Raw genomic sequence first — 20,790 nt, 5'->3', positions numbered from 1 at the left:
CGACCCCGATTTCCCGGCCGCTCGGGACCGGCACAGAGCCTGCGCCTGCGCAGTGTCACTGCCGGCCCCGGCCCCGCCCCTCGGGCCGCTGTCAGGCAGAACCCGGAAGCTGCAGCCGACTTCCTTTGAACGTGTCGGGGGCGGGGACGTGTCGCAAAACGTCGTGGTGGTACTTGCCCGGGGTCTCGGGCTCCGCGCTCTACGGCGCGGGCGCTGCTGCCGAGCTGGAAGATGTCGGCGCCGGGCCGGGAGGAGCGCCCTGGTCCTCCCGGCAGCTACGCGAAGCGGGTCCTGGTGACCGGGGGTGCCGGCTTCATGTAGGTAACGGGGCTGGTGGCGAAGCGTCTCCCCGCAAGCCTAGCCGTTCCCCGCGGCGCTCCGCGTCTCCGCAGGCACGGGGGTCGGCGGCTTGGAGGATGCAGTGCTGGGTGGGTCTGAGTGCACGGCCGGGGCCGCCCGCCCGGCTCCCCTCGCTTTCCGGGCAGCCCAGAGAGGCTGCTTTGAAACTGCGACGGCTTTACCCCCTGCCCCGCAGAAAGAGGAACTCGGGAGTGCCGTGGGAGCCAGCGTCCGCGTACGTGCCCGGGTGGTGTCTTAGCAGCTGTCACGTCCCGAGGTGCACACGCTGAACTCTTTGCATTTTTCTTCAGGCTCCCTCTGCCCAGCCTCCCACCAGCCCGCCCCAAAGCACGTCTCGACACGATGTGGGATCGTGGTGGGACTCACTTTTTCTTTTAAGAACACGTTGACAAATCCTCTGTGACAAGCGGCTTGTGCGAGGCTCGTCCCCACATTCCGTGAGCCTGCCCTTTTTCTTTGTGCCCAAGGTTATCCTTGGTTGAACTTGTCACCACTGTCGCACTGTCCCCCGACTGTGTTGGGCCTAATACTGCGTTCTTTTGCTTAGAGCACTGCTACTGTGCCTCCCTGGATGGATCTCCCTGCGTTTTCTTTAGACTCCTTAAAGCGCGTTCCTCGCACAGATGCCACTGTTTTTAAGAAAGTGAGATGCTGCTGCCACATAGGATTTTATACTTGTGGTTTCTGTGAGACCTGTAATAAAGTCCAAAATCTTTATCATATCTAGAAGACTCATGTGCTCAAGCCCTGCTTTCCAACCTAATCTCTTGCTTTTCTGTATTTGCTACAACCCCCTCAGGGTTCTTGGACCACAGTAGGTTAGTGCCCCTTCCTGACTTGAGACATTTGCACTTCTTTATTTTCTTAGGCCATTTGCACTATTCAGTTCAGGCATTAGTTTACCCACATATCAACTTAAGAGTCCTTACCGGACCACCCTAGGTAACTGACCCACTTAACACCACCTGAAATAGCAGTGTTTGTGTTTACTTGTTTATGCCCTTGTCCCTTTTCTAGAGTATGAGCTCTGAGGGCAGACTGATGTTCATGAAGCACCCGCAGAAAGGAAGGTCTGGTCCATATTATGAAGGTCTTCAGTAATAGTTGAGTAGATGAGTGCATGAATAATAAACAGGAGACTCTTCCACCCTCATGGAACGCAGTGTCTCCGGCTTGAAGATACAGAGATTCTCGTTCACTGCATTAACATTTTAAATCCAACAGTCACTTTGCTAAGGGTACCAGGAAGCCACGTTTCACTTAATGAACAGGAGTGTGGATGTGGGGAAGTGCCTGTACTTCATGGAAGGCCTGGTCCACAAGAATGTCCTAGAAAGTGAGGGAAACGGCCTCCTCACAGTTGGTCAATGCTTGCCATTACGCCTGAGAACCCAAAGTGTTTAAAATATCTGGCAGCTCGTTTTACTGAGATAGCTTCATGTCAGGGTCTGCCCACTGATACTCAGGAAGCCCTGTCAGTACCAAACTTCAGGATGGTGCCAACTACTGTTAGCCTAGGAAGCCTTTGTTCAGTCCAGGACCCTCCCGAGATTTCAGGCTTACACAGCCAACTTCTAATATCAAGAGAGCAGTTGCAGAGGTCAGTATAAACAGGCAAATGACGGTGTTTATGCTGAAGTAATATCTGTATAATTACGTTGCAGCTCCTGAAAGGGCACATTGGACCCTCAGTGTACTTGCTCTGACTAGACCTTACATTTTTCTTTTTTTTTTTTTAAATCTTTTTTTCTCCATTTTGACTTTATTTACATGAGTGTTTTGCCTACTTTTTTTAAATTAATTTATTTTTTGTTTTGTTTTGTTTTTTGAGACAGGGTTTCGCTGTGTAGCTGTGCGCCTTTCCTGGAACTCACTCTGTAGCCCAGGCTGGCCTCAAACTCACAGAGATCCACCTGCCTCTGCCTCCCGAGTGCTGGGATTAAAGGTGTGCGCCACCACCGCCCGGCTTAGACCTTACATTTTTCATGCTCATACTCACAGCTTTCATGGGCAGCATCATTTGGTTAAACTGGTTTTTTCTTTATTCTCCAGACCAGAAAGTTATACATGTCACGAGGAGGATGTGAGAGTTTGTTTATAGATTCTGTTGAGAAGGTGGGTTAAAAGTGTATATGTGTGGTGTGTTACATCATTGCTTTTGTATTGGAAAAGTGTAATGTTATCTAGCTCAGGAAAACTTTTGAAGAGTCTAGGAAAGTAAACATTTGTCACTCATAAAGTTCTTTTCTCTTTGTAGTGCATCCCATGTGATTGTCTCCTTAGTAGAGGATTATCCCAACTATATGATCATAAATCTTGACAAGGTAAGTGTTATAAAAAATGAGCTTCATGTACTACAATTAGACCTCCTTCTGGCTTCATCATTAAAAAGTGCCAGGGAGCTTTTAAGAAGTAGTGCCAGAGAACTAAAGAGTACTAGCATTGGAATAGAATTAAAACCAGTTGCAGTGGCCCTTGCCAATAATGGGGACACTAGGGATGTAGAGGCAGGAGAATTAGAACTTCAGGGTCATCCTTGAACCATATAGCAAGTTCAAGGCCAGCCTAGGAACACATGAGATCCTGTCTACAAATAAATAACCAAAAAGCAGTGAAATTAATTGAGTCTTGGACAGTTTTGTAGTGATGGTTGACGTCTCCCTGAAGAATAGAATTTTTTAGTTTAAACAAAAGATACAAATGGTTCTAATTTCATAAAATACAATGGTAAAGTGTACAGCCAGAGAACTAATCGTTAACTGTTGGCATATTTTTTTCTGTCTTCACGTTATATGAACAGGTAAATGGAATTCTTTCTCATTTCATTTATTTATTTGGAGGCAGGGGCACATGAGTTATAGCTTGCATGTAGAGAGACCATAAGACCACTTGTGAGGGTCAGTTCTTTCCTTCACTGTGTGGCTCCCAGGACCAGGCGTTGTGACAAGTACCTTTACCCACCAACCCATCTGTTCTGCTCTAAAGGTAGAGCTCAGACTGCCCTCAAACTTCGATCCTCCCACATCTGCCTCTTTAGCAAATCCTCCTGGTATGCTAATTACCACAACCATCAGAGGCAGGTGGATCTCTGTGGGTTCAAGGGTACATAGTGAGACCCTGTCTCAAATTACATAAATGAAAATAAAAAATAATAAATGATGGGTGTGTGTGTCTGTCTGTCTGTTTGTCTGTCTGTCTGTCTGCATGTGAGTATGTGCACATGAGTGAAGCTGCCCTCAGAGGCCAGAGATGTTAGAGCTGGAACTCTAGAACGAGTTACGGACAGTTGTGAGCCACCAGATAGGTGGTAGGAACTAAACTCTGAATAGCAGCTAGTGCTCTTAACTTCAGAGCCATCTCTCTAGCCCCAAGCAGCTCTTTTAAAAATGTATGCACTGATTTACCGTGTTAGAAGAAGAGGTGTAATGAATTATAGATGTATAAAGCAGGTGTTACTTTATCTTCAATCGATAGTTCCTTTTCTGTCAAGAACTAAATGTTTTTAGTTTTTAGCCACCAGTGCTGAAGGTGAATTTGAGCAGGAACACTTTTAAAGAGAGATTTGTAACAGCGTTTCTCTTGGAGTTACTTCTTCTGAAAATTAATAGTGACCTGCTTTTACTTTTAGGATGTCAGAAACTTTAAAGGTGTAAAATACAGGAAGCCTTTTTAGAAGATATGTTCTTGTATCGGTGTTTTAACATTTGTGACCTTCAAACTAACTCGACTTGTTATAGAAAGAGCTGATCTTGCTTTGTGTGCTGTTTCTTCCCCACCATGTTCCCGTGTTTTAAGCTGGATTACTGTGCAAGCTTGAAGAATCTGGAACCTATTTCTAACAAACAAAACTACAAATTTATACAGGTATGGAAGCTTTGTTGCCTCTTAGTCATGCAGAAACCATAATGCTTTATGTTACAAACATGTTAAAGATCAGATAGTTTCCAGAATACTACATGATATAGAGAGTTCTACTTGTAGATTGGTATCACATACAAAACTGCATATAAGTTTTGGTACCATGGCAAATCTGTGAATAATTGGCAAGATACGTGAATTGAAAATACATACAAGCATCAGAGTAGTATAATTTTAGTTAGTGGTGATAAAACATACTTCCCAATATTATTCCAGTTTTTATGCTTATTTTACATGTATTTTAGTGTAGCTCTCTGAAAGGTTTCTTTCTTTTTTTTTTTTTAATTTATTTATTTATTATGTATGCCTTTAAGCCAGAAGAGGGCACCAGATCTCATTACAGATGGTTATGAGCCACCATGTGGTTGCTGGGAATTTAACTCAGGACCTCTGGAAGAGCAGCCAGTGCTCTTAACCTCTGAGCCATCTCTCCAGCATGGTTTATTTTTCTTAGTGCTAAAAAATTTCTTTGTGATCTTAGCTTTACAAGTATGTGATAGAAGTCAGCACAGTACTTAACAGAAGTTGGTATTCAACAAAATTATTGCTTGACATATTTGCAAAAATACTTCGAATTAAATACATATGTTCTAAGGTGCTGAAGAACCACATTGTTATTATACTTGCCTGGCTGCTTGGTTGACTTCAATTTTTTGTTGAATTCAGGGGTGAGAAGTGGAGGGCTGCTAAAGTAACCTGGCTATTGCGGATGCGAGCGCTCTTGAAACCTCACCTGTCCATGTTTACCTCTCCATGCAGGGTGACATTTGCGACTCTCACTTTGTGAAGCTGCTGTTTGAGATGGAGAAAATAGATATAGTCCTGCATTTTGCTGCACAGACACATGTAGGTAAGCACTGTTTTATGCTGTAGTTATGACTGGCCCCTTCTTTCCCTAGTGAATAAATTCAAAGTCCAGGAATAGGGATGAATAAACAGGAACATAACACAGTCTTTGGAAGAGGGTACACCCGCTGTGCCCAAACAGCGCTTGTCCCCATGGAGTCAGGGCTTGTTTCCCTTTGTTTGTTTTTAACAGGGGCTCTGGGAACCCACTCAGCCCTCCTCCCTGGTGGAGTGGCACTCACTTCCTTGATTGAACCACACCCAGCCCCAATAATTGGGCTTTCCACAGATCACTTTTTAATTCATGTGTATTGAAATGGGACACTAAAAATGGCTTTAAAAAGTTTTGAGTTGAGTCAAATTCAGACTGATGGTTATTTCTGAAAGGAAGGAATAAGATGAGCTTCAGTTTTGTTTCATGTTCTTCTTGTGTAGCTGTAGCTTTCTCCAGCCCCATGTTGGAACGCCAAAATGTAGTTGGTTTTGCTCTGTAGCTCTTTTGGGAGGCCCACCACTCAGTACCAAATAAATCACAGACAGAGGGTTATTCTTAATTATAAATGCCTGGCTTTAGCTTGGCTTGCTTGTGCTAGCCAGCTTTTCTTAACTTTAAATTACCTCATCTACATGTTGCCTCTGGGTGTTTTCCTTTTCTTCTGTAATCTTACTTTCACTCTTACTCCATGGCTGGCTGGGTAGCTGGGCCCTAGCATCCTCCTCTCCTTGTTTTCTTACTCTTTCTTCTTTTCCTCCCAGATTTCTCCTTCTATTTACTCTCTCTGCCTGCCAGCCCCACCCATCCTTGCTCCTGCCTCGCTATTGGCCATTCAGATCTTTATTAGACCATCAGGTGTTTTAGACAGGCACAGTAACACAGCCTCACAGAGTTAAACAAATGCAACATAAAAGACTGCAACACATCTTTGCATCATTAAACAAATGTTCCACAGCATAAACAGATGTAACCCATCTTAAAATAATATTGTACAAGTGGCAGTATACCGGTTAACATGATCTGTACCACTTTGTGCATTTGAGATGCTGTGTTGATAATTCAGTTGACCTTTCCCCTGGGACATACAACACACATCAGAAGAACTGGAAGTGCAGTTAAGTAAGTGGCAGTCACGTGGCCACATGCTGCCCTCACCATAGCAGGAGGCAGCGTTGCTGCGGAGCCGGCGGGCAGAGGCTGCTGCCTCCCGCTTCCTGCAGACGCAAACCTGTCTTTCCCTCTGCTCTTCTCTGTGGTTTTGATGACTGATATTTAGCCCTGAAAGTTTTATTTTTGTTTGGGCTATTTTAAAATCTTCTACTATGTGTGTACTTGTGCACATACTCACACGTGTACACAGACATGTAGGTTTTTATAACATTTGTCAGTTTCCATGTGTGAAATGCTGGGTAGTTGGGTGTGGGTATAGTTTGTTCCTTCTCTGCTGTCTCAATATTCCAATTTAAGAGAGCTCCACAGTTACGTTTTGACTCTGGTTAGACATTGGGTTACGTGTGCTCCTGGGCAGTGTTATGCAGCAGTGCTGTGAACTTTCTTGTCCACGGATCATGTCCTTATAACTGTACCGTCTGTCTGATGTCTGTGCAGGGTCCTGAATAACGGGGCTGCAGCAAACAGTTTGCAGAGAAGCCGTGCTGACTCTTGTCAGGTGATCGTCAGTTTTCCAAAGTCAGCGCTGTGTGGCGGATGGACTCCCATTTGTATGAGAGTCTAGTTTATATTTTTCCAAGTTTCTAGTGAGAGCATGTGTTTTTATGGTTTTTGATAATTTAAATTTCTTTTATAAAATACTGTTGAAATCATTTGCCCATTTAAAGAAAAGCCTATTAACTTTTTCATATTGAAGTATCTTAATGAGAGATATTTTGGTAAGAAAAATGAGAAGTATTGATCTCTTGTGTGTTCCTGGAGAACTGAACCTTTATGTTATCATGTTCCATATGTGTGTGAATTGTCTGCGTGTGTGTGTGTGTGTGTGTGTGTGTGTGTGTGTGTGTGTGTATGAACATGTACATGTTTGTGCAGGTAGATGTTCCTGTGTAGGCACATGTAGAAGCCAGAGGAAGATGTGAGATGTTGTGCTCTGCCTCACTCCTGAGACAGAGTCTCTTACTGAACCTGAAACTCACTATTTGAACCAGGCTGGGTAGCCAAAGAGCTTCTGGGATCTTGCTGTCCGCACTCCCCCGTTGGGGATTACAGACGTGTACAGCATGTGGCGCTGGGTTTGAACAGTAGCGAGCACTGGGACCCACTGAGCCATCTCCCAGTTCTGTAGTGATCTTCCTTCCTTCCTTGGTGACGTGGGTTGCCTTGAGCTCCTTTCAGTAGACATGAATATGGCTGTGTCGTCTGGTGATGTCTTTTCTGTAGTTTTGGTTCCAGCTCTCCTCTGCCTTCGTGAGTTAGCTTGTGCACGCTGGGCAAGCATTCTATCACTGCCTGCATCTTCAGCCTAGATTCTGCTTCTTTTGAAACAACTGTTTGATCGTCCATGATATTTACTGCTTGCTACCTATTAGAGCCTGGGCTAAGAATTGTTTTTCTTTTCTTTTCTCACTGCTCGTTTGGAAAGCACATAGTCTGTGCTTACATAAGGTGATTAACTTTCAGAGTGTAAAGTCCGGACCTCTGCGCTCCTCCCAGATCATGGCCTTTAGCTTGTTTATGCCCAGCCTTGTTTTTAGCTAAGCTTTAAGTCTGTTGTGTTTCATTTTGTCTTTCAGTCCCAGTAGAGATCAGTCTTACTATTTTCAGTAGTACTATTTTGTGTGGTCAGGATTTGTGTATATCTGAGCTTTGGCAATGATGATTTTCTCATTGTCTTTTTTTCCCCCATTCCTATGTTAAATCAGAATTTAAGAGCAGGTTCTCTGTATCAGTTCTTAGGGCACCTTGAGATTCAGCTGATGGTGGCAGCCAGCTCCGCTGCCGCATTCTTTTTACCTGTGCACTGGGTTCTGTGGTGATGACTTGGTTTCTTTTCTTCAAAGTATCAGTATGAGTTCCTGGATTTTAACACGGCTTTTGTCTCGTGTTGTGTTAGTCATTTGTGGTGCTGTGGTGTCCACACTCACACCCACTGTTGGCCACTAGAAGCAGTTCTGGTGGCTTCCTGAGTCCTCTTTGGCATAACCTGGTAGCCCTTGACACTGTCCTAATCTGGTGAAGCAGGATGTTCCATGCTTATCTTCAAGGTTTCCCAGCATGCTCTGCCTTTCCTATGGCCTCACATGGTGGCTTTTCCTCTGTGTTCAGGCTCTCGCTCAGTTTTGGGTCCAAATGTTATCCTTGTGAGGGCACACATCTGGATTAGTATTCATCTTGGGGGGTTCATTTTGACTAAGTCACCCCTGAAAACCTGTCTCCAGACATAATCACACTCTAATGTACTATGGGAGTAGGCATCGGCATAAATTTTAGGGGGAGAAGTTCAGCTCATAGGTCTGGATTAACGGATAAATGTTTATCAGTCTGGCTACACATCCCCACATTTTCTTCCTTTGGGTTTGAATACATTGTTGTAGACCAGTGGGTCTCAACCTGTGGGTTGTGAACCCTTCAGTAGTCACATGACCATATCAGGGTCACATATCAGACATTTACATTACAATTCATAACAGCAGCAAATTACAGTTATGAAGTAGCAGTGAAAATAATGTTGTGCTTGGGGGTCACCACCACATGACCTGTATTAAGGGGTGGCAGCATTAGGAGGGTCGAGGACAAACTCTGTTGTAGACTCACTCCTGTGTGCAGAAGTATGTTCCTCCATCCGTTTAGCCTCACCTACAGAGTATCTTTTCTTACTTTTTAAATATTTAAGGGTGTGCTTCCGAGTGTATGCATGTGCACTGGGGCCTCCCTTTCCTCGTGGTCCGTTGGCCACCAGTCCATGAGGACAGAGGGAGCAGAGGTGACCTGCAGGGCTTCGTCCAGCTGTGAGCACGAGGGGAAGAGCCTTCCACAGTCAGCTTCAGTGAGATGGCTCAGCGTTATTTCAGGGTGAGGGGAATACAGAGGATGGGGACAGCGGCAGGGACGTCACCTAATCTGCATTTGGCAGCACGGTCCTCCCGTACAGCTGGAGCACGACACCTAGTTATCACAGGGGCGGCAGGGGAGAGTTCTGCAAGGAGCTGTGTCAAAGGTCACACAGGTAAGTCAGGCACTCAAGCTCAGGGGCAGCTTCCAAAGAAGGCCAGGCATCCGGGCCTAGCGGCACTGTCCAGATAGGGTAGAGAGAGTCCTGCTGTAAGCTCAGAAAGTAGCGGGGTCTTCCAGCAGTACACCACATGTACACAGGAGCCTTGGAAGTCGGAACAGGCATCAGATCCCCTAGAACTGGAGTTCAGATGGTTGTAGCCACCCTGTGGGTGCTGGGAATCAAACCTGGAAAAAAATGTTCTTAACAACTAAACCATCTGGAGCCCCCCTTGTCAGTTTTTTTATTTTTTGCTAATCTGAGAAATAAAAGTTTTAAATTTGAGTTTTCTTCATAAGCGAAGTTGAGCATCATAAGCTTAAGGACCATTTATTTGTTTAAACTATGTTTTCTATACATTTTACTCTAGGACTATTCTTACTTGTTTTTTATAAATTATCTGTAGATTGTTGGTGTGGGCTGTTTATCTCCAATACGTTCAAGTATTTTTTCCACCTTATCCTATGGTTTTTTTATTTTGTTTCTAGTTTAAGGTTTGTTGTTGTTTTCAGCTTCCCCCGACCCCCATGCTGGTTGCACTAGGGACCTAGCATCACATGTAAAAGTACTCCTCCACTTTTTTTACAAGCCCAACCTGCCCACACATGTTTGAATGTTTGACAGTGAGGCATGTGAATACGGGTACTCAAGGTCCCCAGATCATGAGTTTTGATAGAGCGTAAAGAAAGGAGCTGGTTAGTAAGGGGTGGCATAGTGCTGGTGGTTGTCTGTCTTGCTTGATAGAGGAGGTTAGATAATAATTTCTCCTAATCTGCATGTCCCTTCCCAAGATGCATCTGATTTTAATCATAGGTGCACCCAATTGTGCCTAGGTATCTTAGGGTTTTTATTGCTGTGAAGAGACACCGTGACCATGGCAACTCTTATAAATGAAAACATTTCACTAGGGTGGCTTACAGTTCAGAGGTTCAGTCCATTATCATCATGAAGGGAGCATCATGGGCGCAGTGTGCAGGCAGACGTGCTGGAGGAGTAGCTGAGAGTCCTGTACCTTGCAGGTATCAGGAAGTCAACTGAGACACTAGGCAGTATCCTGATCATAGGAAACCTCAAAGCCCATTCCCATAGTAACAGACTTCCTCCAACAAGGCCACACCCACTCCAACAAAACCACACCTCCTAATAGTGCCACTCCCTATGAGATTATGGGAACCAATTACATTCAAACTACCGCAATGGGTATAGGATAGTAAATAGACAGGTGACCCTAAAAGTTTACTAGGAGGATACTGTTTGCCTTACTGCACATGCAATCCAAACCAGTTCAGACCGGACTGGCCTTTCTGTCTCATACCCAGATACATCAGGAATGTATCTGAGTAGAAACTATCTGTATTTGGTTGCTTTTAGGGCTCTAGAACTCGTGCTGTAGTTCAGAGAGGGGTGCACATGTAATCAGAAGCAGGGTAGCCCAGTGCAGGTATGAGTCTGAGAGGGCTCAGGCTGCCAGGTGCCGAGTGCAGTATTAAACGAGGAGTGGGGCACATGACCAAATTAAATAAGGACCAGACTGCTTATCTGTTCTTTATGTTTACCTGTCTTTCCAGCACTTGGGCGGGAGAGACAGGAAGATCAGAAGTTCAAGATTGGGTCAGGGAGATGGCTCAGTGGATAAAGGCTCTTCCTTCCAAGCCTGATAACCTGAATTTGCTCCCCAAAGCCCACATTGTAGAAGGAGAGAATGGCTCCACACTCAAGGTGTGGTACACACACACACACACACACACACACACACACACACACACACACGCACACACCATACATACATACATATACTCACACACAGTAATTAATTAAAAATAAATTTTCAGTGTCGTGCTCAGCTACATAGTAAGTTTGAGGCAGCTTGGACTACATGAGACCACCTATGTATCAACCTGTATTGTGTTGTTTCTTAAACCTGTTGCAGATGTGGTGAGTAATGGGAAGGAAGCACTCTTAAAACCTGAGTTAGTTTTTTGGTATTTGTTTTGTCCCATTAGTAGAATTATTGTGTTTTTCTCTCGTCCTTTTTAGATCTTTCGTTTGTCCGTGCCTTTGAGTTTACATATGTCAATGTTTATGGCACTCATGTTTTGGTAAATACTGCTTATGAAGCCAGAGTGGAGAAATTTATTTATGTCAGCACAGATGAAGTATATGGAGGCAGTCTTGATCAGGTAAGCTTAGAAAGCGTATTCTGCTTACTTACTGTGTACCAGTGTAGAAGTCTGTCTTGTTCAAGTTCTGGGCTTCTCCTGTGCTCTAATTACATGCATTGTGTCGCCCTCCAAAATGTGACTACTTTCTCCTTTGTTCCTATCAAGGGATACCCCTTCACGTGAGGGACGGTTAGCAGTGGTACAGAGTCACTCAGGATCTGACTGTTCTGCAACAGCAGCAGATCTCATGTTTAGTCTCAGTCGTAAAACATGATGATGTCATTTCATGGGCTGTAGCATACCCCGCTCACCTTCTCCTCTGGGTGGGAAAACACGTTAGAATGCCAGTGATGAGTGCTGCAAAGTTGTTGTTGAAACTGGAATCTGTTCTTCTGTTGTTGATGTTTTGAAGACGCTCTCACTGGGTAGCTCAGGCTGGCCTGGAATTCCCTGTGTTACTTAACCTCACAGTCTTCCTGCCTCTGTCTCCTGAATGCTGGTGTTGTAGGGATGTGTCACTATGCCTGGCCCTGTTCATATGAAATCATTCCTAATTATTGTATTTTTTTTTTTTGACAAAAAGGTAGAACTATTCTTCAGTCCATAGTTTCCTTTCCTTGGTCCTTTCTTTGAAATACATGCTCTGTTGGGAGTCAGTAACAGGCCAGGGTCAATCTCTGTTGATGGGAAGTGAGGAACAGGCCAGGATCTAGTTCAGAGTCAATGGGAAGTGAGGAACAACAGTCTAGGGGTCTTGCTCAGTGTTAAGTACTTACTCAGTGTGTGTGAAATCCTGTGTTTGATCCTAAGCAGGATATGAAAGCAAAAGCCTCAGAATAAACAAATATCTATACTGTTGGGTACAATGGCCCTGAAATTTAGAGGGTACCAGAGAGAAGCCTCAAAAAAAAAATCTGTGCAGGTAATAGTTATTGGATGCTTACTTCTAAAAGTTATTAATGATTAAGGTCATTTCTATACAGTTAACATTTTAATGTAGTTGTGTGATCTTGTACAGATTGAGAGAATAATGGCAGTCAAAAATTAAATTTAGGTAGAGAAGAGTACAGTTGCTCATACTTCTGAAGTTTTATTATCTTCAAATCACTAGCTTGGTTGGTATATAAGCACCCAACTGTTACCCAGTAAAACTACAGATTTCCTTATATATTTTTATGAGAATTAAAACAAAAATTGGTGTATGTCATTTTAAAAAGGGCTCCCAAACACTTCTAATGTGTGGACATTTGGTATGGTATTAGCCAGCAGCTGGTTTCTACTTCTAGAAGATCTTCACACTTGTGTTTTGATAGAAGCATTCAACAATGTCTGGGTGGTACATAGAGAAGGTCCTAATATTCTAGTCCCAAGTCCTTCCACTTAGGAGAATTAAGTTATTTACTGACTCCATAAAATAAGGGATGATGCACAAACTTCATTACCATCTATCCTTTTGTCTGGCGCCAATTTTGTGGTTAGCTCTACTGTATAGGCTCTTCTGACCATGATTTTTATAACTAAATAATCACATGATTTTGCTCAGTGGTGAGCTTCAGAATGTTGCAACAGTGATTGTCAACAGCTATACCAAGATTTCCTAAGAGAATGTTTATTCACCCAAGATAGTTGCAAAACATTTTAGCCAGGCCTGGTAGCATACACCTGGTGACACAGGTCTGTAATCTGAGCTCTGAAGGAGGATGAAATAGGAGGACCCCAAGTTAAGACCTAGCCTGGGTAACTTAGTGACACTTTGTCTCAAAAGCATAAATGTAAGGCTGGAAAGATGGCTTTATTGCTCTTACAGAGGACCCTGGCTTGGCTCCTAGTACCCATGTGGTTGCTTACAATCATGTGTAACTCCAGGTCCTGGAGATCTAATGCCCTTACGTGGTTTCCATGGGTTCCTATATATATGTGGTGCACAGAAACTCATGTACACACACATACATATAAAAATAATAAATAAATCTTTAAAAATATTTAAAATAGTTGAGACTATAGGTGTGATATAATACGGCCTCCAGCCAGTTCGGTAACTGCATTTCCTATTTCTTCTCCCCTACACTAGACTTGAAGAACCTTTACACTTAACTCTTCCCGTGACTAGAATTCAAGAGGTTTCTGTGTTGGTTTGGCTTTTGTTTGACTGTTTTTGAGACAGGGTTTCAATTCTTGATTCCATTCCTCCACCTCTCAAGTGCTGGGATTACAGATGTGTACCACCAGAGCAAGAAATGCTTTCTTAGATTGACATTTCAAACTAGTAGTATGGTTATATATTAATGTGCACTCACATGTGTGTGTGTGCTGGGATTGAACCCAGGTTCTTGTGAATTTGACACAGACTACTGTTAAGCCACACACTTAGACCTTGTAATATGTTTTCTACTTAATTACTTATGTAATTCAAATGTATCCTTTTAAAACTAGGAGTTTGATGAATCATCACCCAAACAACCTACAAACCCTTATGCTTCATCTAAGGCCGCCGCTGAGTGTTTTGTACAGTCTTATTGGGAACGATACAAGGTAAAAGCTGATTTCTGAAACTATTTGCTAATACTTATTTATTGTGCGTGTGAGTGAATGTATGTATGTGTTCTATGATATGAGTGTGGTGGTCAGAGGTCATCTTAGGGAAGCACTTTCGTCCTTCCACCATGTGGGTTCAGGCATTGAGTAGGTCATCAAGCTTCGTAGCAAGTACTTTTTCCATCTCACCAGACCTGATTTCTGAAACTCTGAAGCCATTTACTGTGGACTTAAGTTTTGAAATTCTAAGTTAGCTTTGACATAGAAAACCTAGCTAAAAACTTAGTAAGGGCATATAAGTATTGAAATCTTATATTGCATGGGCAGCGAAGGCCCTGCCTGCTCTTGTTCAGTTCCTCATGAAAGCGTGAACCTGAAACATATTTAGTCTTATTTCAGTAACAGAACATTACAGGTCTAGCGAGATGTTCATGGAAATCCTACAAGGTGGAGGGATGACAGATTCCTTTCCCAGCAGTTGCTTTTCTCTGTGTGAGTCAGCAGTCTGGCTCCATATGAGGCACACTTGAAGACTTGTTTCTAGTGGCTCTGACAGTGGTATTCTGGGAGTTTAATCAAAACAAGTGTTATCAGCTCCAGTGCCATGTATTGGCTTCCCACTGGCAAGCCAAGAAATTCCTTGGTGTTCTCTTGCTTTTTGTGGTGATCCTTTTTACTTGTAAGGGTTGATTCAATGGAGAGAGTCAACTTGATGTCTACCATTTTACCATCTAATTAAATGTAGACTGCTGGAAGCCATCTTGGAAATGGTTATGTGGAGTGCCTCAGTGTTTAGCCCGACTCTGTGCCTCCCTCTGTGTCCATCTCCCCACTGGACCTCTGCTTTTATCTGAGCCCTATCCTCCCCTGTGTTTTTTCAAGATATGATCTTACTATGTGGTCCTAGATGGCCTGGAATTTACTATGTAGACCATGCTGGTCTCAAACTCAAAGAGATCCCCCTGCCTCTGCCTCCTGACTTCCAGTATTAAAAGCATGCACCACCAGGCCTGACTTAAAAAAACAACAACAGAAAACTCACTACATAGCTCAGGCTGGATCTTGAACTAGAAATCCTCCTGCGTTAGCCTCGTGGGTGTCAGGATTACGAGTGTGAGCTCGGACAGGCTCTTCACTGTGCTGACAGTGTGTCAGGTAGGCACCAGTGTTAGGAAGCTGTGTGTTTTAAACTAACCCTACTTGTTGGCCCTTCCCTTCATTGATCTTGAATGTTCACTCTAAGTTTCCAGTTGTCATCACCAGAAGCAGTAATGTTTATGGACCACATCAGTATCCAGAAAAGGTAAACTCTGTTTCTAAATTATCTCCAGCAGTTATTTGTCTGAACTAATTTATGTTCTAATTGTGCATAATTAACATGCTCTGTGGGGGTTGCACACGAGCTCTTCAGAATCCGAGTTTGGAGATTTCACTCAAAGTGTCAACTTGACACATTCCAGCTGGCGTGCCTTTGGGTCCTTTAACCATTGTCTTTAAATTGGGGGATGCAATGAAAAGACAGCACTTTTAGGATGTGTGTGGATAGGCACTGTCTCCCTTGCATTCTGAAGCACCATCTAGCACTCCCAATACTGCCCAACGTAGCAGTTAAGACTGGTCTGCAGTTGTGTCATGAAATATAAAAGTTAGAATCTAGCTAGGCAAAGATGTACAAGTGTGGACTTACTGAGTGGGCGCTTATATGTGAGTGATAAATGATATGTGATGCCTGCCTTTATGAAAGAAATCTCCAAAGAGGTGGCGTATAATTCCCACTATACTTCCTTTTCATCATCAGGTTTTCATGAAATCACAAACTACCTTAGAGTTCTTTTATTTATCAAAGGTCATGAATTTAAGTTAATCTTATGAGTTTAAATTCATATTAATGTCATTTTCAAAGTCTGAAATGACATTTACATATTCTTCTAGGTTATTCCAAAATTTATATCTTTGCTCCAACACGACAGGAAATGGTATGTCCTTCTTACTTTCACATTCCTCTGCTGTCTGCTGTGCTGATAGTGTTCAGTAGCCATCTTTGAGAGCCGTCAGGTCTTACCGAGGCATGGATCTGAACATTCTGCCAGCTTAGGCATGCTTTCTCCATTTAATGGGATAGTTTTTTAGTAACTGCATCTTCATGACTTAGTAAGGTAAATTCTGAAATTATCTGCCATGGAACTTAGAGCTACAAAGTAAAATTCATATCTGTGTATAATTTTAGATTTCCAAATGGTTAATTTAATATAGAAATGTAGATTTTCTTTTCTTTTTTTTTCCATTATTTTTAGGTTCTAGGACTTGAAAGCAGGCCTTGCTGCCCATTCTAGGCAAGCACTCTGATAACAAGCTGTAGCCTCACCCGTCCCAGCCCTGTGATTTCCTTATTGTTGACTTTTTAACTTTTTGAAGTTGCTCAGACTGGCCTTGAACTTGGAATCCTTTTGCCTCAGTTTCCCAAGTGGCTGGAGTTATAGTCCTGTATAACCCCACCCAACTTAGGTAATTCTTCAAAATTAATTTATGGTATAAAATTAACAAATATTTATTCAGGAGCCATATTTTCCACTTTTAAAATTAAGAATCCTCAAGAAGTTTGGGTATCATTTAAGAAATGAGGAAGAAATGTTAAGGGAACTGATATTTTTCAGTCACAGATTTCTAGGGCCTCTGGAAATTGGCTTCTCAGGAATCACACTGGTCACTGCTCATGCCTAGTTTGGAAGCTTCTTTTCTGCACTTTATAATCCTGCTTTATTTAATCCGTTTAGCTGTATTCATGGATCAGGGCTTCAGAGAAGAAACTTCCTTTATGCTGCTGATGTAGTGGAAGCATTTCTCACCGTCCTCAAAAAGGGAGAACCAGGGGAAATCTATAACATTGGGACCAACTTTGAAATGTCAGTCGTTCAGCTTGCGAAAGAACTAATACAGCTGGTACGTGTGGATCTGCTCAGGGAAGGTATTTATGAATTGTCACCAAATTAGTGGCAGTAATGAAGAATAACTCACTATGTGTGTTAGTTGCTGTGATGAAATACCATGACCACAAGCAAGTTAAGGAAAAAGTTAATTTCAGTTTCGATCTTGAGGGATAGTGTCCGTAATGGTGCTGGTGGGGTGCCGGCAACAAAGCTGGGAGGCAAGAGTGGGAAGCTGGTTAGATCATTGCACCCATCCTCACCCAGGAAGCAGGGAAAGCGCAGGAAGTGGGGTGAGGCTGCAGCGCCGCAAAGCCCGCCCCCGCGATAGACTCTCTCTGGCAAAGCCCTGCTTGCTAAGGTGCCTCTAGCATCCCCAAGCAGCACCACCAGTGGAGAGCCAAGGGTTCAGATACTCCAGCCAAGGGGGAATTCTCATGCAAACCACCACTGAATCAACAGTTTACCATTTCCTTAACTTAGAAATGAACAGAGGGGAAAATAAACTCATAATCGTGCACCGTGTGTCTTGGTGTGACATAGCATTAGTTCTTCAGGGAGAGAATATCAGTGTGCATCCTCTAGCCGGAGACACACACAGCTTCAGAAACAGGAGCTCCAGGGAAGCAGGAAGTGACTGTGAGGCCCGGGTGAACTGCTCATCGCAGGCTTCAGGGTGCTCCCTGTGGTTTATGTAGAGCTCGTTCTTGGTGAGCTCTGGGTGGAGTGGGGTTGTAAGGATAGAAAGGATTCTGGCCGCCCTCTTCCTCCCTTCCCGTCGTGGGGCAGTTGTCTTTCTTGTCTGCTTCTATCAGCTAGTAAATACAACTGTTGCTCTGTGGTCTCTTTGTAATGTGGCTCAGAAGCTTGCTTCATTTTGACAGATCAAAGAGACCAATTCCGAGTCTGAAACGGAAAGGTGGGTGGACTACGTTAATGACAGGTGAGTAACAAGTTGGAACATCTGGAGAAGATGGTGAAGTTTTAGGTGCTTATAAAACTAGAAGCTATATGAACTTACCGGAAAAGTAGTTTAACTCATGAATTTCCTGACAAATTTTTCTTCCTAATTATAGTGTTACAGAGATTAAGGTAGCACTGTTATTAGCCACGGGCTTATTGACTCTCTCCCCGTGTGGGGTTTTCTCCATCGTGAAACGGGCGATTATCTTCTCACAGAAGTGTTCTGAGGGTTGGTTATATTGCAGACAATGCTTCTTGCCCCAGGCATGGCACTCAGGAATCCTCACTTACTTGTACCTGTGTGATTTATTTATTCATTTGTCAAACATTTGCTAATTTTCTTATATATGTCAGACACTTCATTTGTACCTAAATTGTGGCTGAAATAAATAAGCTATTGAAAGGGTAGTCTATAGAGAATGTTAGGCATTGGTAATTATGGGTTTTATATATTTTTCCACAATAAGCATGTCCCCAGCATGATTTTGTTCTAATGTGGATTGTGATAAAGATGTGTGTGTGTGCATTCTGTCTCTTAGTCAGATGTACAAGTGTGTGTTCACAATACAGGTATGTGTGTGTGCATTCTGTCTCCTTAGTCAGATGTACATATGTGTGTTCACAATTAAGTTGTATAAGTGCATTCTGTCTCCTTAGTCAGATGTGCAAGTGTGTGTTCACAATAAATGTGTGTGTGTACATTTTGTATCTTAGATGTGCAAATGTATAATCACAATAAAGATGTAGAAGTGCATTCTGTATCTTAGATGTGCAGATGTATGTTCACAATGTCATCTTAAATCTTTGCTTTGCAAGACCTCACAATGACATGAGATATCCAATGAAGTCTGAAAAAATTCACAGTTTAGGATGGAAGCCCAAAGTGCCTTGGGAAGAAGGAATAAAGAAAACAGGTACGTGGTACCAAGTCGGTCATTTGGGGAGCAGTGCAGACCAGTGACAGGAAGGTAGTTCATTTCAAAACACTAGAGGTCTGCAGAGCCGTGAGGAACCGTCTGCAGCCCGAGCAGCTGTTCATTTCACTCCTAACAGTCGTCGTTTTCTGAGCATCTGGAGTTGAATGGACTTCGCTTCTCACTGCTCCTCCTGAGTCTTCTCCGTTCCTCGGATGCTTACTTGGTCCGATGCCGGGTGCTCACTTCTCCTTTCCTTTGTCTTCTTGAAAGGCGTGTTTGTCATCGCTCATGCCTTGTAGTGCAGCTTTCTCCTTTCTCTGTGGTCCAGAATAGTGGTGCATGTTAAGATCAGTGGGGTCTCAGCTCTGAAGAAAACTGAAAACTAGTAAAAGAAGAATCACTGTGTGTGTGTGTGTGTGTGTGTAAAGCTCTTTGGACCCTGGGTGGTGGCGTGTCCAGTTGGGCTGCCTAGTGAAACTCTGTCTCAAAAGGCGGAACAAAATGGCAACAAAAATCTATTTGGAATTGTGTTTGTAGGAAAGAATCTGCTCAACTGTATAAGAACAGGTCTTGATCAAAACTTTAAATACAAAATACTTTGTTCAAGTATGAAAAGCCAAAAGCAAAGGTAGCTTCCATTCTTAACTAGACTTAGGCTTCTTAGTGCAAAGTCTTGAGCTAATAGTGCACACCATAAACTGACCTCACCTCTTCATAGAGAGACCCTTCATCTCATGTTGCCTGATCCTGTATCACCGTGTTTAGATGAATAAGTATCTTCTTCTTGTGAAGTAGCTTTAAAGGCAGCGTACATGCCTGTTGCCTCACCTGGGACTGCTGAAATCCGAATGTCTTCAGCATTCCCACAGGTCAGTGCTGCAGGGACTGCCTTTGCATTGGACAGAAGGCAACAGCTCCTCACTGTTTCCAGGGCTTTTCAGGCGATGAGCCCCGCTGTGAGACTCTGCTGACGTAGCAGGGACTCAGGAAATGCTGCTTATTTGAGGCATAGTTTTTACTTTTTCATTGTCTTTTGATTTTCCTGCCAGTTGAGTGGTACCGAGAGAATTTTCACAACTGGAAGAATGCAGAAAAGGCATTAGAGCCCTTTCCAGTTCAGCCACCATTTATATAATGCCAGTCGCAGAGAAGAGGACATTATCCTACCTCAACAAGTGACCTGAAATCAAGTGCCTAAATGAAGTGCCAGCCTCTCACTCTGAGTGGGAGGGATGCTCCGGTATTGGATTCAGATGCAGTCTTCAGAAGTTTCAGTATTGGTCCAGGATTCCATGTGAGATTCCCTCAGCAAACTTCTCCGACAAGTCCCATGGTGGTCCAGCAGAAGCAGTGGATGTGGGCAGGATGAGGCCCCTGGTTCTGAGAACAGAGGCAGGTGGAAGCACTGGATGGACCTCTGTTGGCTCCCCAGCCTTTGCCAGCACCTGATTGTCTCAGGTTTTATGTCCTGACTAATTTTTAAGGTCTGATGATGTGAAAATGGAACAAAATGGAAGCATATTGAACACTTTTTAACTTTTGATAATTTCTTAAAATTAACTTAGATGGTTCTTAAAGGTAAGATGTAAATTTCTTACATTTTTGAAATCAGCTGTTGATTTATATATAACTGGTATCAGAAATTTGATCATGTATCTACTGTTTACAATGGTTTTATTTATAAAAGTATCAATGTATTTTAATATATTAAATACAGATTGTGGCTTTCTTAGTGATATATTTTTATTTGTTGTAATTTTTTTTAAAACAATAATATATTTTTTAAGCTCTTTGCCCTAAAGATTTCAAGGTAATTTAAAGTAAATAAGCTGATATTGGGTGGACACAGGTAGAGGTTGCTCTGTCATGGATGCAGATTTCATCCCACCAACCAGTGAGAACCTGTCTTAAAGAGAAAGGATCAGAGATGGCTCAGCAGACCAGG

The 20,790-nt window shown here is 43.1% G+C and overlaps 1 protein-coding gene across 3 annotated transcripts; it reads left to right on the top strand.

Annotated features, from left to right (window-relative positions):
• The first annotated feature begins 118 nt into the window (after positions 1-118).
• Tgds (TDP-glucose 4,6-dehydratase) lies at positions 119-20,591 on the top strand. 3 transcript variants are annotated; one of them, XM_042285374.2, is made up of 13 exons: positions 119-317; positions 2,413-2,475; positions 2,618-2,684; positions 4,156-4,224; positions 5,038-5,128; positions 11,382-11,524; positions 13,940-14,038; positions 15,285-15,344; positions 15,974-16,017; positions 16,816-16,981; positions 17,850-17,908; positions 18,745-18,842; positions 19,895-20,591. In XM_042285374.2, the coding sequence occupies exons 3-13, from the start codon at positions 2,664-2,666 to the stop codon at positions 19,978-19,980; spliced, it is 936 nt and encodes a 311-aa protein (XP_042141308.1). In that variant the 5' UTR covers positions 119-317; positions 2,413-2,475; positions 2,618-2,663; the 3' UTR covers positions 19,981-20,591. The 3 variants fall into 3 exon arrangements, with proteins under 3 accessions (XP_042141308.1, XP_006978807.1, XP_076401669.1); XM_006978745.4 differs by lacking the exon at positions 2,413-2,475 and having other exon boundaries at positions 133-317; XM_076545554.1 differs by lacking the exons at positions 2,413-2,475; positions 11,382-11,524 and having other exon boundaries at positions 155-317; positions 5,038-5,124.
• Positions 20,592-20,790: the final 199 nt, after the last annotated feature.

The sequence above is a fragment of the Peromyscus maniculatus genome, chromosome 9 (assembly GCF_049852395.1).
Source record: "Peromyscus maniculatus bairdii isolate BWxNUB_F1_BW_parent chromosome 9, HU_Pman_BW_mat_3.1, whole genome shotgun sequence".
NCBI lineage: Eukaryota > Metazoa > Chordata > Mammalia > Rodentia > Cricetidae > Peromyscus > Peromyscus maniculatus.
Note: the sequence above shows the minus strand (reverse complement) of the source record. Positions and strands in the feature narration are given on the sequence as shown.